General features: G+C 40.9%; 1 protein-coding gene across 3 annotated transcripts in view; it reads left to right on the forward strand.

Annotated features, from left to right (window-relative positions):
• The window catches only part of CDK17 (cyclin dependent kinase 17), a 190,012-nt gene that overhangs the window by 87,541 nt on the left and 85,776 nt on the right, over positions 1-16,695 (forward strand). For all 3 annotated transcript variants that reach the window (XM_073327478.1, XM_073327480.1, XM_073327479.1), the window contains exon 2: positions 2,666-2,814. In XM_073327478.1, coding sequence (XP_073183579.1) covers positions 2,697-2,814 — 118 coding nt within the window. In that variant the 5' untranslated portion in view covers positions 2,666-2,696. The remainder of the gene's footprint in view (positions 1-2,665; positions 2,815-16,695) is intronic.

Here is a 16,695-nt window from a genome sequence, read left to right on the forward strand (position 1 = left end):
TAGTTATGTCACATTTATACTCATAAGTATACCCCCATAAAGCATTACAGGGTGCCACGTCACATAGGTAATTACAATTTAAAACTTTCTACCGTGCAGACTACATGCTACATTATATGTACAACAACTTACAGATGGAGAGGCATTACATTAGGAATTACCATACATTTATAGTGTTGTAAGCGACACGAGAAGTAATTCTTCTGCTCTACTCTGTGCTGATTAGGCCTCAACTGGAGTATTGTGTCCAATTCTGGGCACCACATTTCCGGAAAGATGTGGACAAATAGGAGAGAGTCCAGAGAAGAGCCACAAAAATGATTAAAGGTCTAGAAAGCATGACGTGTGAGGGAAGATTGAAAAAATCAGGTTTGTTTAATCTGGAAAAGAGAAGACTGAGAGGAGACAACACTTTTCAAGTATGTAAAAGGATGTTACAAGGAGAAGGGAGAATTGGACCCCCCCCAAGGTCTGAGGATAGGATGAGAAGCAATGGGTTCAAGTTGCAGCGAGGGAGGTTTAGTTTGGACATTAGGAAAAACTTCCTGTCGGGGTGGTTAAGCACTGGAATAAATTGCCTAGGGAGGTGGTGGAATCTCTATCATTGGAGATTTTTAAGAGCAGGTTAGACAAACACCTGTCAGAGATGGTCTAGATAATACTCAGTCCTGTCATGAGTGCAGGAGACTGAACGAGGTGACCTCTCAAGGTCCCTTCCAATCCTGTGATTCTATGATAGCTATCAGTTCTTCAGTACAAATTATGCCAGGTAATCTACTGCCACTTGTGCACAGTCTTCGGTATGAGAAAGATCTGGTCAGCAAATTTTAGTTGAAAATATAGAAAACTATTATCAGGAGGAGATACTATGACAATTATGAACATGCAATGTGAAAACATTTTGTGTTAGTATATTGCAAATTGTTGATATTCGCCATTTTTGCTAAACAGCTCATCATTTCTGGAAGTAAATACTAGCCCATGCAACACCAGATTTTTTAATACATTGTCGTTTGCTATCTTTGACCGGAAAACAGAACATTAAGATGTTGAAATTAACTTAAAGTGTAAACTGTAGTCAGTCATGTTGAAGTGTTTCTGCACCAAAAATGACACTTTCTCATTTTGGGTACCATTGTGTCTCCTCAGCTGTTGGCTTACCACACCACTTGATAGTCTCACATCATACCTCATCAAAATGTACATAAAATAAGCTTTCAGATGATATATGATGTGGGTGTGTGTAGGATGGGTACACTAAACTCCAAAAATATTGCCCTTTCTGGAGAATTGTTGCACCTCCGAGATAGGAAGTGCTAAACTGACCTTCAACAGAACAGTGATTCTGACTATGTACAGCGTGTTTCCAAATACACAAAGGAAACATACTGAAAAAGAGAAAATAATATTTTCTCTAATTTTTTATAATATTTGTAGCTACTTGTGTCATTTGTAAATCTAAAAAAAAATTCATATGGAAATATGATTAAATTGACATTTTTAAAAATTTCTCATTGGAATTTTAAAAAACAAAATTGTGGAAACATATTAATTTATTTTGTGGAAACTTATTTTTAAACTTGTGCCAGGTTTAAGGAGTGTTCTTTTAATAAATATAAATCCAGTGTTTATTCTCCAACTTGTTTTAATTTTTAACAGTAAATTATAGGCCCTGATCTTATCTCAGGATCTGCAAATGCAGAGTCAATGAAGTCAATTTAAAATCTGCCCAAAATTAAAAATAAATAAATAAATAGTTTTAATAAAATCAAAGACTAAAAGAGAGGTCTTCATTAATAATAAAAATGCAAATATTTTTTAAAAGGAGACCTCAAATTAAAAATCACATTTCCACAATAGTAATAACCCACACAACTATTAAAGTGAAAGAAATTAGAGAAAAAATATTATTTTCTCCGATTTTAGCTTTTTCAGTTCTTCATTTGTTTTCACTGGGTCTCTGCATGGACACAGGATCTGTACTGGTGGATCCCGATGCAGGATCAGAACCCTAGTAAGATACTGGTATAAACACAAATCCAGTGTAGTGTGCAAATTACATGGAAACTAATATGGGATGTTTTAAAGGTACAAACTATTTATGTAAAAATCACCTACCTTGTAAAACTATAATCTGCAGCTCTCTTCATCAGTTATTTATTTGGGCACATATAGCTTGCTATATCTATTTAGAAATTGTTTTCAGTATTAATTTGGTGCATTATATAGTAAAATAAACAGTGCCTTAACTTGTAAAATTACTCGCTAACAATTTTAGTAGTCATTCTCTGAACATATTTCTAATTCACAAATTCTTAAAATGGTGTACAAATTACTTGATACAATTTTTTGTATATAGGCTATGTAGTAGAAATGGTTAAGTGCTAACATGAGTATTTGTCTTAATTTCAAAACCTAAAATGTGATTTTTTGTATTTTAAATTCCAGTAAAAAAGACATAATAAGCCAAAAGATCATGTGTATACAAGTAAACCATCTGCAATATTTCCTGCATTTGATATTTCATTTATTTATTTATTTATTTTGCAACTCAAGTTTTTATTTGTTTTTTGGATTGTAGCAGTGTGCTCAGTAACTCAGTTCTACTAATATCCTATATTTTTTATATAATAATGGAATTCCACTCTCTCCTTTTTTTGTACAGGCTTCCTTAAGCCAGACTGATCATTGATAGAATGAAAAAGTTTAAGAGGAGACTTTCCCTAACCTTGCGTGGAAGCCAGACTATTGATGAGTCACTGTCTGAGCTGGCAGAACAAATGACAATTGAAGAAAACAGTAGCAAAGATAACGGTGAGTATGTTTCTCTCCTCTTCTTTTTAATTAAAAGGATTCTGTCAAACACGATAGTATTTTTTTAAAATAACATATTCCATTGTTTATAATATTTTAGAAGCTCATTAGATTTTCTTTCCTTTCCATTTTGGCCGACATTAGGACTTTTTGTCCTTTTCGGTTTGCACATTGTATAACTTGCTTAATATTAAAGGTGAACTGAAATATTTTCTCAAAAATTACAATATTTTTTAATGTACTTAATGTCCCAAATAGCAAGTGGTACAGAGACAATTTTCAGTACATATCTAATTTTAAACCATTTAAATATAATTATTTTTGGTCTCCAGCATTTTTTCAAACTGCTTTAAATCACTCTAGCTTCTCAGAGTGATTATTCAATGATTTGCAGTGTTGTTGTAGCCATGTTGGTCCCAGAAGATTAGAGGTGCAAGGTGAATGAGGTAATATCTTTTACTGGACCAACCTCTGATGATGAGAGAGACAAGCTTTTGAGTTCCACAGAGCTCTTCCTCAGGTCTGGGAAAGGTACCCAGAGTGTCACAGCTAAATGCAAGGTGGAACAGATTGTTAACATCAGTGGTAAACACATTCTAAGGGAACATTCAAGGTGAAATGGCCCATTAACACCCCGGGGTCATGGGTAGGGCTATGTTTTAGTCACAGGTATTTTTAGTAAAAGTCATGGACCGCTCATGGGCAGTAAACAATAATTCACAGCGCATGACCTGTCCATGACTTGTACTATATATCCCTGACTAAATCTTGGGTGCTCTGGGGGTGTGGGGGCAGATGGGGGTTCTGAGGGTGCTAGGGGGGAGGTGGCCCGGAGATGCCGAGGGTGCGCGGCAGCATGCGACCCAGGACCCACGCTGGTGCTGGCGGTGGGGGCTGGGGGAAAAGGTTTGGCGGGGCTGGTAGGCTCCAGGCTGGCGGCCAGGGGGCTCTGTGTGCTGCCTCTGCCCTGAGCGCCAGCCCCGCAGCTCCCGTTGGCTGGGAACCGAGACTCGCCAGCCGCTGCAAAAGTCCCAGAGGTCCCGGAAAGTCACGGAATCTGTGACCTCCATGAGGGACTCGCAGCTTTAGTCATAGGACAAGAAAGGGGGCTTAGTGCATTACAGATTGTTGTAATAAGTCATCAGTCAAGTATCTTTATTAAGACCATGATTTTTAGTGTCTAGCAAAGTTATGAATTTAAGCTCTCAGGCTCTTCTAGTGAAGGTGTGCAGGACGAGGACTGAGAGTTCAGATATAGAGTGATTGTTATGTGAAAAAGGTTTATTCAGGGATGTCACAGATACCAGAATTCAAGTGGTGCAATTAAAACTGCTGAGTACCATATCTAATCCTCCGTGGGACTACTCCATTGTGCTGGATAACTTAGTTATCTGTATATCTCTGAACAATGCATTCAGGCGCTAGCCATGTGCTTGTGAGTGAATGTGACTGAAGCATATGTGCACACCGCTAGGAAGGGAGAAGAATAATTCTGTGATCCTACAAGCATCTTGGCCACTGTGAGGTCTTCATCACTGTAGCCTTTCTTCTGCTCTTAGCTGCTTGCAGTCGTGACTGGAAGAGAATCTTCTGCTTTACTCTGTTATCCCAACCTCTGTGGTTCAAGTCCTTCTCTCCAGTTTTCTCAGGCAGCAGCAGAGTAATTTGAAACCAATTTTTGTTGGTTTCATGGTCATTCCAAGTTTCTGAATAGTAATTGTGAAAACTTACAAAATTGTGAAATCTTAATAGCAGCAGAGGCTATGCAGACTTTTAGGTCCCGTGCACATTACAAAGAGCTCCTCTTTAGGAAAAATAAACTATTTCTCACTCTCCATTTAACCTTGCATTGTGAGCCACTATTCTGCCTCCTCCCCAAAGCAGTTCATACCCAACACTTTGGAAAATTCAGCTTTAACGGGTTGAGTTTAATGGGTTGAGTTTTTATCTGTGTCTACACAACAGCTTTTTTTCTAGCACAGTTATTTTTGTGTCCAACTTAGCACTGCCTAACCTTTTAAGGGAGTGCATTCTGGGAAATACTGGGCAGTTTTCCCACAGTATCTCACCTGCGGCTGTCTCTGTTAATGGCTGTGTTTTCTCAGAGCTTTGTATACTTGTGAAATACTCCGTATTGTATACAAGAACTTTAAAGGAATACTTTCAAGTTTGTTCGGCAGATGCTTGTTTTACCTTTATGTAATTTTTTAATTTGAGTGTTGTAACTTTGTTCTAATGAAAATGAATGGTTGAATACCTGAAAACTCGTATGAAAATACGTCTCTGTGTATGAGCTTCATTTACCTGCTGAACCTGTGTGCTCTGCTTCTGTATGAAGGCATTTGTAGAATCGATTAAAACAGGACTCCTGCTCACTGAAGCACGTTTTCAGGAGCAGAATTCTCATGTTAATTTCACTTTACAAGCACTTCCAAACGTGAGTCAAGCCAACATGTCTTGGGAAGTAGAAACAAATTGAAACAGAAGGGAAGAAAGAACACTGTATATGGTAGACAGTGTGTGGGAAGGAGAAACCATATAGAAAAATTTAAAAAAAAATTAAGTAAGCAATAGCACAGGAGGGATATGTTAGACTATAATAAAACCATCTTGAATATGTTGTAAAGCACAAGGCATGAGGTACAGAATATTTAGCCCTGACAAACATCAATATTCAAGGTAGCCTACATTCTAGAGTATGTTGTGTTGATTTTGGGGAAATCATATTTTAGTTTTATGTTTTTAGGCTTATACTGACATTTCATTTTACATGTGGCCAACCATATTAAGACCACAATGAACAGTGTATAAAGAAGATATCTTAAAATGAAATAAGACTTTGAAATGTTCATATACCCCTGTATAGGTTCTCCTTGCATATAGAGGGAATCAAAAATAGCAGCTCGGAATTCCCTCTTATACTTAAAATAATTGGAAATGAAAACAAACTTCTTACAACTTCAAAGGCAACTGTAGGGATTCTTCTTAGAAGTTAGAGGGGGTAATCTGAGCTGCCTGTTGTAGTGTGAGAGATGCATATAAACACCCATTATTAGCTTCCTCTTATCAGAGTAGTTATTAGTCATCAAGACCCTGCCTCTGCAAACACTTCTGCATGTACTTAATTTTACTACTGTGAGTAGTAACTGGAGCATTCGGGGGAGTAAAGTTAAACAAGTGCATAAATATGTGCAGGATCCTGGCCTAAGGTCGCACTATTTATTGAAAGCAGATATAGCAGTTAAATATGTCAAGCCGCTTCCATTAAAAACTTGCTTGTTTTTGTTTAGCATAGGAAATTTTCTTTTATGAAATGACATTCCTCATGAATTGTTACCAACATATGAGTATTAAGAGATTTGTTGATGTGTTTGTAAGCATGCACTGTGTAGCTGTCCTTAAGAATAAAATAAAATAGCCATCTTTGGAGCTTCTGGGATAAAATGTTGGCTACAAAATCCTCTTTCTCTCTCTCATTAAAGAGCAGATTCTTATACGCTTTAAAAATGTTTGCATTAGTTTTCAAGTTTTAATAATTTTGTGTGTGTTTGACTTTCAAGTTTTTGCCATTTGCATGCCAAGTTAATAGGACTGTAAATATGTATACTTTTGGTTGTTCCTTTCACTAACTAAATTTTCATTTTTGTGTGATTGGCAAGGAAAGAAATTTCAGCAACAAATGATTATCATATAGCAATACTATATGACGTGTTGTAATAGTCTGAATAAAGATACTTGAAATGGAGTACAGAATTAAAAAATCATTCTAAAGCTGATTTTTGACTGAGTTTGTATCGGGGTAGAATTAGGAAAACAAAACAATCAAATGGCTCCATTCTCTGAAGAGTTAAAGAACAGCAAAAAATTTGCATTTAAAAAAAAAATACTCGGGACCATGCACTTGAAACAATGTAAAATAATAACCAGAAATAAGCCTGGACCTCGAGTAACTACATGGTCTCTAATTCAAGCAGTTTCAACCCTTTTAGATCAGTGTAGTATATTGAGCATATTATCGATCACTTTATTGTTATGGCTTAATTTGTGATATTTCCAGACCTCAGGCAAATTAGGGCCAGCCTTATCTTTAATCATAATCTAGCTGGTAATATTTATAGGGCACATTTCATTGTATTTAGATTCCTAGGCAATATTTGTGGAAAGATCTTTAAGAAATGCCAGGGTGTGGCAGAAACTGGCAGCATCATTGGCATTTGGCTTTTCCATAGTGAGTGAAAGAAGTCTTGCTTCAGAACAGTGTGCCTTGATCCTTGTCAGTTTCACCCTGTTAATGCTGGGCAGGTGTTGTGTGCAAGAACAGCACTGGCCTAATGCTATGAAAGAAGAAGGGCACTGGTCCCTTGCATCTTAGGTCAGCCAGGGTCTGATTACTGTTGATGTAGTGCCAAAACCAGTAGGACCCCAGAAGTACATGACTGGAGCAAGATTGCTAACTTGAACGAGCTGTATATCTAGTTATCAACGGGAAGATTGTACAACGTGGAACCCTGGGGATGGTGGGGTCAAAAGGAAAAAATGGAGAGGGAACATGAAGACCTCTAGGGGAGCTGAAAGGGGAAGTGGGGGAAAAAAGGAGAGGAGGAATAAAAATCGTTAGGCATAGGAGGAGCTCTTCTTGCTTCTTCTGGAATGAAGATAGGCTAGTTTACTAGTGCAAGCTAATTAAACTAAATTCTCAGTAGAGGTGGAGGGAGGGCATAGAGAATAGTAGATATATGCTTTCTAGGTAACATAGAAGTAAATAAAAGCCAGTTTGGGACTGTATATGCAAATACACAATGTCACAGTGCTGGTGAGACCACATCTATAGTACTGTATGGCATTCTAGGCACTGATATATCACAAATAAGGTAGTACTTACCAACTAGTTGAACCATGCATTGAAAACAATAGAGCTCCCACTTTTGAGGGAGCAAAAGGAACACATGCAGCAGGTAATGAGTGTGCCCCAACTGGATGAAAAGACAGAAAATGAGATGGTGGGTGAATCACCAGGAAAAACTAGATTACTGCAGTGGGAGGAGGATTTCTGAAACAGCTGCACCAAAACTTAAATTCTATGATTGTGGACTCTAGTACTCCTCAGGGCCTTTGGCTTAATCAGTGTAATTATAGACTGAAAAGGAAGTATTTTTAGTGAGATTTTAGTAATTGAGATCTCTAACATGTGCAAACACTTGCAAGCCCTGATCTTGTAACATGACTTTATTAACATTCTATTTAAGAAAAAAAGTCCTGCTAGTTTTACAGCATTAACAAGATTGTTATCATTCAGACTACACAAGTATTCTGACAAGAATATTCCCACTGGAGATTGTTACACCCAGGACAGCTTTAGATCATAGTTTTGGCAGGGATGGAGGAAAGCCCATGACAGTACAGAAGTTTTGTGTCTAAATAAAACCAGGCAAAATAGAAAGATCTTAAGTATAACCATCCATGCAGCCGTAAAGGGATTAATTCATGTGGAAACCATTCTGAATTTTCTTCTGAAATTTGATTTCAAGTATTTTTACATTGAAGGGGGCAAAATTTGCAATGAAAAAATCTAATTGTGTGTGTGTCCCTTGTTCAAGTTTTACATCCTCCTCCTGGTGAGATAGATGCAGAAGTTGAAAACTTAGTAGTTTTCTTAGCACAGAAGCCTATGTTATCACAGTGATCAAGAGTCACTTTTACCCTCTCCAGTTTATTTTTGAAACCTGCTTGTAGTTCTCAGACATGGATCTCACTATGGTTATGCTTTTTATCACATCAGATTACTGTAATGTGCTCCTAATTAGGTTTGCTCAGGAAGCTGATCCAAAACTGCAAATATAGAACACTGCTACCCCCTTGCTTTGCTTCTAATTGTACCAGTCCTTGAGATCTGTAGTGTTATGCCAAAAGATATATTTCAAAGTATAGTATATCAAATAATTCATAAAATAGGCCTTAAGTGATTGCCTCCTGCTCAGCATTTATGATGAGCCCAGTGGTTGCTTGCACTTTGTTTCTAGATTCATACAGGACCAGGTCAGTGGCAGATCTTTGAGTTAAATGTCTTCCTGTAGAACTCCCTTTTAGATGAGGTCCGCTTGAATACTTTCCCAAGCTCTCTGAGGGAAAATTCACTGCGAAATGGGGAGCTCTCACTAATTCTTCAAGTAATGTCTCTATGGGTGCTGTACTTTGATCTAAGGTGAATGTGCATCTGGAGACTTTTGGTAGCAGTGCTCGTTCAGTCGCATATTTGCCTACGCTATCCTCCTGCCCCATACTGAAAGTATGTAGAGCAGTGTTGGACAAACGGCACTCAGTTCCTTCTCAGCCACCTCAGCTTGAGATGGAATGTCTTGCAACGCCTGCTTCATACTAGCTTTTTCTTTAGGGAATAGTTTATAGATTTTCTTATTTTAGATTTCAGTTAGCCCCCTTTTAGTTATTTTTACTAGTTACTATGGTTTTAGGATTTTTTTTATTTTTATTGAGCAGGCTTCTTTGGGACTCCTTGTTCCTCTCCCACCCTCTGGGAGTCTTTGCTTCATCGAAGAATTTTTTTCCCTCACGGCATGGCTAAGTCCCTTGGATCTAAATGTTGCCTTATTTACCAGGGTTCTATCCCAGTTAGTGATGGTCACTCTTACTGTATCTACTGCTTAGGGGACACCCACGTCTCATCAAAGTGTAAAATTTGTTTGGGATTTAAGAATAGGTCTTGAAAGAACAGGAAGATAAAGCTTAGGCTTCTCATGATGGAGTGCTTCCTTTGACCTGCCTCAGACCCAGTCCCTGATACCCTTCCAAGTACAGTGGTCTTCCAATGAGCACAGTGCTCTGTCATCCTGTGCAGCCTGCTCATCCACTGACTAGATCTTCACAGAGAACAAGAAGATGGTACCAAGACTTCCAGAAAGAGGACTTCAAGATCCCCTCAAAGTAAGTTGGTGCCAAGAAGAGTAGGTCACCACAGAGACCTTGTATCCCAGGAAAGGTACTGCTGGGGCTCCAAGCTCTCCTGGTACCAAGAGCCCTGCAGCTAAGGCTTCAGGCACTTCTAAGTCCCTAGGTACCCAGCACCACTCTTTATGAAACCAGCCTTGGTGCCACTTAAGTGTGATCATGGAGCTAGGGATCCTAAGGACTCTGCATCAAAGACAGCGGTACCAACCACAGGGCCTGCTTCCATGTTGCCTGTGGTACCCAATTCTGTGTCACAAATTGATTGCTTAATGCTGTCAAACCCAACGTCACCCTCAGAACCACCTTTCCCTGCAGGGTCCCACCAAGTTTCTGTGCAGATTCACCCCGTACTGCAGGAGTTTAGATTCTCCTGTTTGTCTGGGATGAACCGGAGACACCTCTAGTAATGGATAAGGAAATACTCTTGCTACTGGAGCCTTGTCTGTCACTGGTACCGCCCCATTCTCTGGCACTGCCTGGCTCCTCGTTACCTGCTAAAAGAGACAAGCAACCTCCTTCAATACCACCCCTGTCTGCTTCTCCCGTGGACTATGAGGAAAATAGTTCTTCAGACTCTCAGATTTCCATTGGAGAATCACTCGATTACCAGCCGAGAGCTACCTCTTCTGTTATCTTTTCTGAGAGAGAAACTCCAAGACACAGGCAGCTTCATCACTCCTCATTCTGTCTAATATGATCAGTCCTGGGTACCCCCTCCTTTTCATTATGGCTCCTCTCAAAGGTCATATGGGGACCTGTAAGCTGCTTATTGACAACTGTTTTCTGGAGCACCTAGCTGTACCCATGGGGAGCACCCCAGCAATCCTTTGCTCTTCCCATCCCTCTGCATCAGCCTCTACCTCAGAAAGAATCTTTCTAGGAACAAGGTAAAAGGGCTGATGAGGAAGGTACACCACAAAGTAGCATCTGCTCCTTCTCCTCACCCAATGAAGCACCAGTGTTGTCTCTTCCACCCCCCCACCAGTGCAGATTGTTTTAAACAGTTCCAGGAGCTTATGTAAAGGATTGTTGACTCCCTTCACATCCCCTTCATGAGACCTAACAAACTTCTTGACATTCTCCAACTGCCACCTTGTATTAGGTAGCCTTGCTGCTAAGCCAGGATTTACTTGAATCTGTCAAAACCATTTGGCAAATCCCAGCCATCTGACTTCCAACATGTGAAAGAGCAGATAAAAAGTATTATTTTCCTGCTGAGGATTCTGAATTTCTGTTCACACATTCAATACCTAATTCTTTGGTCATCAGTGTTGTGAACAAGTGTAGCAGGCAACACCATTCTAAAGTAACCCTGCATGATAAAGGCCCAAAATGCCTGGTTCTCTCTGGTCTTAAGAGCTACTCTTCTGCATCATTATAGTTCAGAATCAGCAATTATCAGGGCCTCATCACAAAGTATAATCACTCAAACTATGGCACATATAACTCTCATTGAACTTCTGCCTCCTAAACATCAAGAGGAATTTGAGCATTGCAGAGGTCAGTTATTAGTGAGGGACTTTGTTACAGGCCTCGTTAGATGTGGCCAATATGGCAGGTTGCTCTATTTCTGCAGTGGCTGTCATCTGTCGTGCCTTATGGTTGCAATCCTCAGGAATCCCAAGGGAGGTCCAGAACACCATTGAGGACCTTCCTTTTGATTGCTTCAAGCTCTTCAGCAAGTCCACTGATGAATCCTTGCACTCTCTCAAGGATTTGAGTGCTACTGCCACTCCTTTGTGCAAACAAAAGGAGGTTTAGCAGGTCACAGATGGACCAGAGATCCTACCCAGCGCAATTCCCTCCCTCCACAGACCCCTGGAATTGTTTTAAGAACAGCCCCAGGTTTCAGAAAAGAGAACCACCTACCACCACCACCACTATTACTCAGCCATGATTATCATCTAAGCATTAATGTTTTGGTTGAGGGTCCAGAACCACCTCCCCTTCAGAATCTAAAGCTCCATTAGTCTGCCACCTGCTCCTTCCGCCACACCTTTTGGGGATTATCTCTCTCACTTCTGAATTGCATGGGATCAGATTATTTCCAACAGGTGGGTTTTGGAGATTGTAATGTAGGGCTGTTCTATCCATTTCACCTCCATTACCCCACCTAACCTGCCTTTCCCATCCCTTTTTAGGGACCCGCGTCACAAACATCTGCTGACACAAGAAGTCCTATCCCTTCTCAGCATAGGAGCTGTAGAACAAATACCTGCCCAACACAGAGGGAAGAGGTTCTATTCTAAGTACTTCTGGTTCCCAAAAAGAAGGGCAAATGGAGACCAGTTTTAGATCTCAGATTGTTGAACACTTTCATCAATAAACAGACGTTCAGGATGGTGACACAGCTATAGTACCATCTCTAGATCCAGGGGATTGTATTTTCATATTGTGATGCATCCACCTCACAAGAGGATTCTACATTTCGTAGTCAGCCAGGGGCACTTCCAATATCGAGTGCTCCCCTTCGGACTCTCTACTGCCCCCAGAGTATAAAGATTCTGGAGGTGGTAGGTATTCCACTATGTCAGTTGGGAATAATCTTTTTTCCTTATCTCCATGATTGGCTCATCAGAGTCTCCACAACAAAGTTATTTCTGCAGTGAGAAAAGCTATGGCCCTATTCAACAAGCTAAGATGTCAACAGAGAAAGACCACTTTGACACCACTTCATTGAACAGAGTTTTTAGGAGCCACTTCAGATGCCACAAAATCCAGTGCTGTGCTACCTCCAACAGACAGATTTAGAACACTGATTAACCTGATCTCGCAGGTTCAAAGGAACCCATAGATGTCAGCCAGAACTTGTCTGCAGCTCCTAGGTCACGTGGCAGCCTGCACCTTTGTCACACTTCATGCCAGGTTGCATTTACACTGCTTCTAAGGATGATTGAGAACTGTTTACATGCTCAGCAAATACAGTCTGAACAAATTAGTGCCCATCATTCACCAGGTTCTAGAGTTGCTCAATTGGTGGAAAGACCCAGAAGGCAAGGTCTGTGCTGGATTCCCCATCCTTTGCCTCCCGCCCCCCGCCACTGCCACATATCTCTCATAGGGTGGGAAGCTCGTCTTTGAACACATACTATTCAAGGCAAATGAACTGCTCAAGAATCTATTATTCATATCAACCTCTCCTGGAGCTCAGAATGGTGCAAACCAATTTGCCTGCAAGCTCTTCTTTCTCATAAACAAGGGTCAGTGTGTCAAGATCATGACAGACAACAGAACCAGTATGTATTATGTAAATCATCAAGGAGGAGCAAGACTCCTTTACTTTTGTGCAGAAGCAGAACAGCTATGGAACAAGTGTATAGCCCATCAGATTTTCATCTTCGTCTCATACCTATTCGATCTTCAGAACACCATAGCCGATGGCTTGAGCAGACATTTGTGCCAGGATCACAAGTGGGAAGTCAACAACCTGATTCACCATTGTGTTTCTCATATAGGGTTTTCCAGAAATAGACCTCAGTCCTGTCATCAAAAAGGTGTAGAAGGTTCTATTTGAGAGAGGGTCTTAGACCTTCAATCTCTGGAAGACTCGTTCCTCATCGCCTGGTCGAGGAATCTCTTCTATGCCTGTCTTCTGACACTTCTGTTCCTCAGAGTCCTAAACAAAATCAAGCAGGACAAAGCCAAGGTCATTGTAATTACACCAACTTGTCCAAGGCAAATTTGGTTCCTGACCTGGTTCACCTCAAGTCTCGTCTTCCTCTACAGTTACTGATCATTCTCAACCTGATAACTCAGAATTCAGGGCATGTTCTTCACCCCAGCTTGAACACTCTGTGGTTCAAAACTTGGTTTCTAGATGGTTCTGGTATAGTGGTCTCCTGTTTTTGAGAGTGGTATAAGAGATTTTGTTGAATAGCAGAAACACATCAACTAAAAAATGAGAGATTTCACCATTAGTGTACCCAACAGCACTTGTCCCCTGTCTGTTCTTCCCTTCTGGATGTCTTAGATTACTTGTTGGACTTGAAGAATTTCAGTCTCTCTTGAGTTCCATTAAAATTTGTTTGGTTGCTATCACAGCTTTCCATTCCCATATTAGGGAGTTTTTGGTGTTAGCTCACCTTACCACTTCCAGATTTATCAAAGTATTAGTTAACCTTTTCCTATATGTAAGGAACCCACTGCTGGGTGGGACTTTAAATTTGGTCCTCAGCTTTCTGATGAAGCCATCCTTTGAGCCACTAGCTAAGTGTTCCTTTCTGTGATTGTGTATAAAGTCTGTATTTTTAATAGCTTTCATCTCTGCTAGGAAAATCGGCAAGTCTAGCTGCCAGTTTTTCACCCCAAAGCCTCATCTGATTAGGTAAGAAACCCCCTGCGCACCTTGGATATGAGGAGGTATTGGCCTTTTATTTGCACAGGGACTAGCCTCTTTAGGGCCTCTCCTAGACTCTCTCTTTCATGGACAGAATTAAAGGGGCTTCTCTTTCACCCAAAGACTGTCCAAGCAGGTTTCTGGTTGTATCCTTTCCTGCTACGTGATTGCTAATGTCCAGCCTTTTCTAGACTTACAGACGTTCCACCAGACACTGGCCTATTTCCATTGCGCTGATGAAGAATACACTCATTGCAGTAATAGGCAAAATAGTCACATGGGCCTTGGTTCACATCTTCTCAAAACATTATGCCTTAGTACATGCCTCTGGGGTGAATGCTGCCTTTAGGACTGCAGGTCTGCATGCAGTCTTAAACCAGGCTCCAAAGCACCAAAACGTGGTGCACTGCTCAAGAGCCACCTGAAATGGAGCACCCATAGGGATACTGTTCAAAGAAGACTGAGAGGTTACTTGTCTTGAACAGTAACGGGTTCTTTGAGATGTTTGTCCTTATGGGTGTTCCACTATCCACCCTTCTTTTCCCCTGCTTTGGAGTCTTGTCTTGATGGGGCATTGCAGTAGAGAAGGAACTGAGGGTGGTTCATCCAACACTACTGTATACACCCTACGTGCAAGGCACAAGGGTAGCTAAGAGTGCCTATGAAGACTGAATGGGCACTGCTACCAAAAGTCTCTGCTCAAAGGTGTGTGGGGTACTTGCAGACCTGAAGTGGAGCACGCATAGGGACAAGTATCTTGAAGAACTCCTGTCACTGTACAGTGGAAGTAACTTCTCCTTCCCTGATCCTTTTCCCAGAAATCATTGCTGCCCAGCCTATGAGTCCACAGGTCTCTCTGGGAATTGCTCCTTTCCACGATTTCTTCATTCTAACCTAAACCAAGATCAGTGCCATATCTGTACTATAGCCTTCTTGAAAGGGCAGGCGTGTCCTGTTACTATGAGCAATTTCCCAACACTGCTTCTGTAAGCGCTCAGAAAGGAAAGAACAAATCTATGAAGAACCACCTTGTTCACAGCAGCAAGATCCCAGAAGAGATTAAATAAATTGTATAGGTTATCATTATTACAGAAAGTAATCAGTTAAAGAAAAGCATGACAAATGGCACTACTTTACATTTGTATAGCACCTTTCATCCTGAGAAATGTCAGAAGCGCTTCATAAGCTATATGTGTGCTTTTTCTATTACAGTGCTAATTACTCTTATATGGAGGTTGCTAGCATGCTGGCACACAGCATGTTCTACAACAGTAGATCCGAAAAAAGTATGCCCAAGAACAATGGGACAAAATACTTTACTTTTATTTTTTTAACGCATTTTCCAAAAGAACATACTACAGTATGTAACCAATCCTTCTAGATAGCTATTCTATTCCATATAGGTTCTTAAACACTCCTCACCACTGTAATATCTGAATGCCGTCCAGCAGTGCATTAAGTGACTGGACTAATACCTGCCATATGCTGTTTGCTCTCATCCTCTCCCCAGGGGAAGAAGTGTGTATGGTGGAGTGTCTTGTTTTGAGAGGAGGGAGTTTTTTCTTTTGTTTTTCCTTTGTGGGAAAGGAGAGGCTATATACCTGTTCCTGTGTATTTGTTAGAAAAGGCCAAGTCAAAGAAATGTTCCTTGCACTTGGAGCAGAAGGTGGCAAGGTTTATGATGGTCCTAAGTTCTGGGCATGAGCGGCAGGTGTCATAGCCCAGGGGAGGCTAAGCCTCCCCAAACAGGCCAACCCACCGCCTTTGGAGTGTCTCCTGTGCTCTGCCCAGAAGACGCCGGTCCTGCTCTTCCCCAGGCCCTGTCGCCAGGCGGAAGGGGAGCTCTTGGGATGGGACCTTGGGGGAGTAAGGATGGAATGTGGGCAGGGCCTCGGGGAGAGGAGGCTGAGTTGGGGTGGAGCAGTGGTCAGGACCACAGTCCCCCACACCCAGCCTCTCCATATGCTGGAGGCACATGCAGCTCCTGATTCTGGGGGGTGGGGCGGCTGGAGTGAGGGGGGGAAAGAGTTCATTCCGTTATGGCAGAGTGACCCCCCAGAAAGTTCTGTCTCCCACACAGATAAAAGCTTTACACTTCCTGTAGAGAGTTCCATTGTGCCAAAGGAAGAGTTGTTGTTGACCACAGTCTTTCTTCTGCACTTTGATGTACTTCCCATTTCACAGGGTAGATCAGAACGTGCTAGGGAACTCTGTGCACAGCAGCAGGATCCAGATGAACAGTTAGTACATGGCAGACTTGTGTGGGGTAGATTTACATCCCAACTTGCCATGGACTAATTGTGTAGAAAGTTTTATCTTTTTGAAATAATTATTGTTTCTTGCCATTGGAATGAGAATGCACAAAGCAAATGAAACTAGCTTAAATACTCTCTAAATTTGGAATGTAGCCGTTATCAGCTAGTGCAAAATTTTACTAGCTGAAAATGGAGAGTATTTTCAAGTTATACTATGTAATAATTGGACAAAAAAAGTAATAGGAAGCAGGCCCTTTGATACAAATTATTGCCGATCTCTCTCTCTATTGTTGTAACCTGACATTATCTGCAAACAATAACCAACTT

This window comes from Lepidochelys kempii, chromosome 1, assembly GCF_965140265.1.
Source record: "Lepidochelys kempii isolate rLepKem1 chromosome 1, rLepKem1.hap2, whole genome shotgun sequence".
In the NCBI taxonomy this organism is placed as follows: Eukaryota; Metazoa; Chordata; order Testudines; family Cheloniidae; genus Lepidochelys; species Lepidochelys kempii.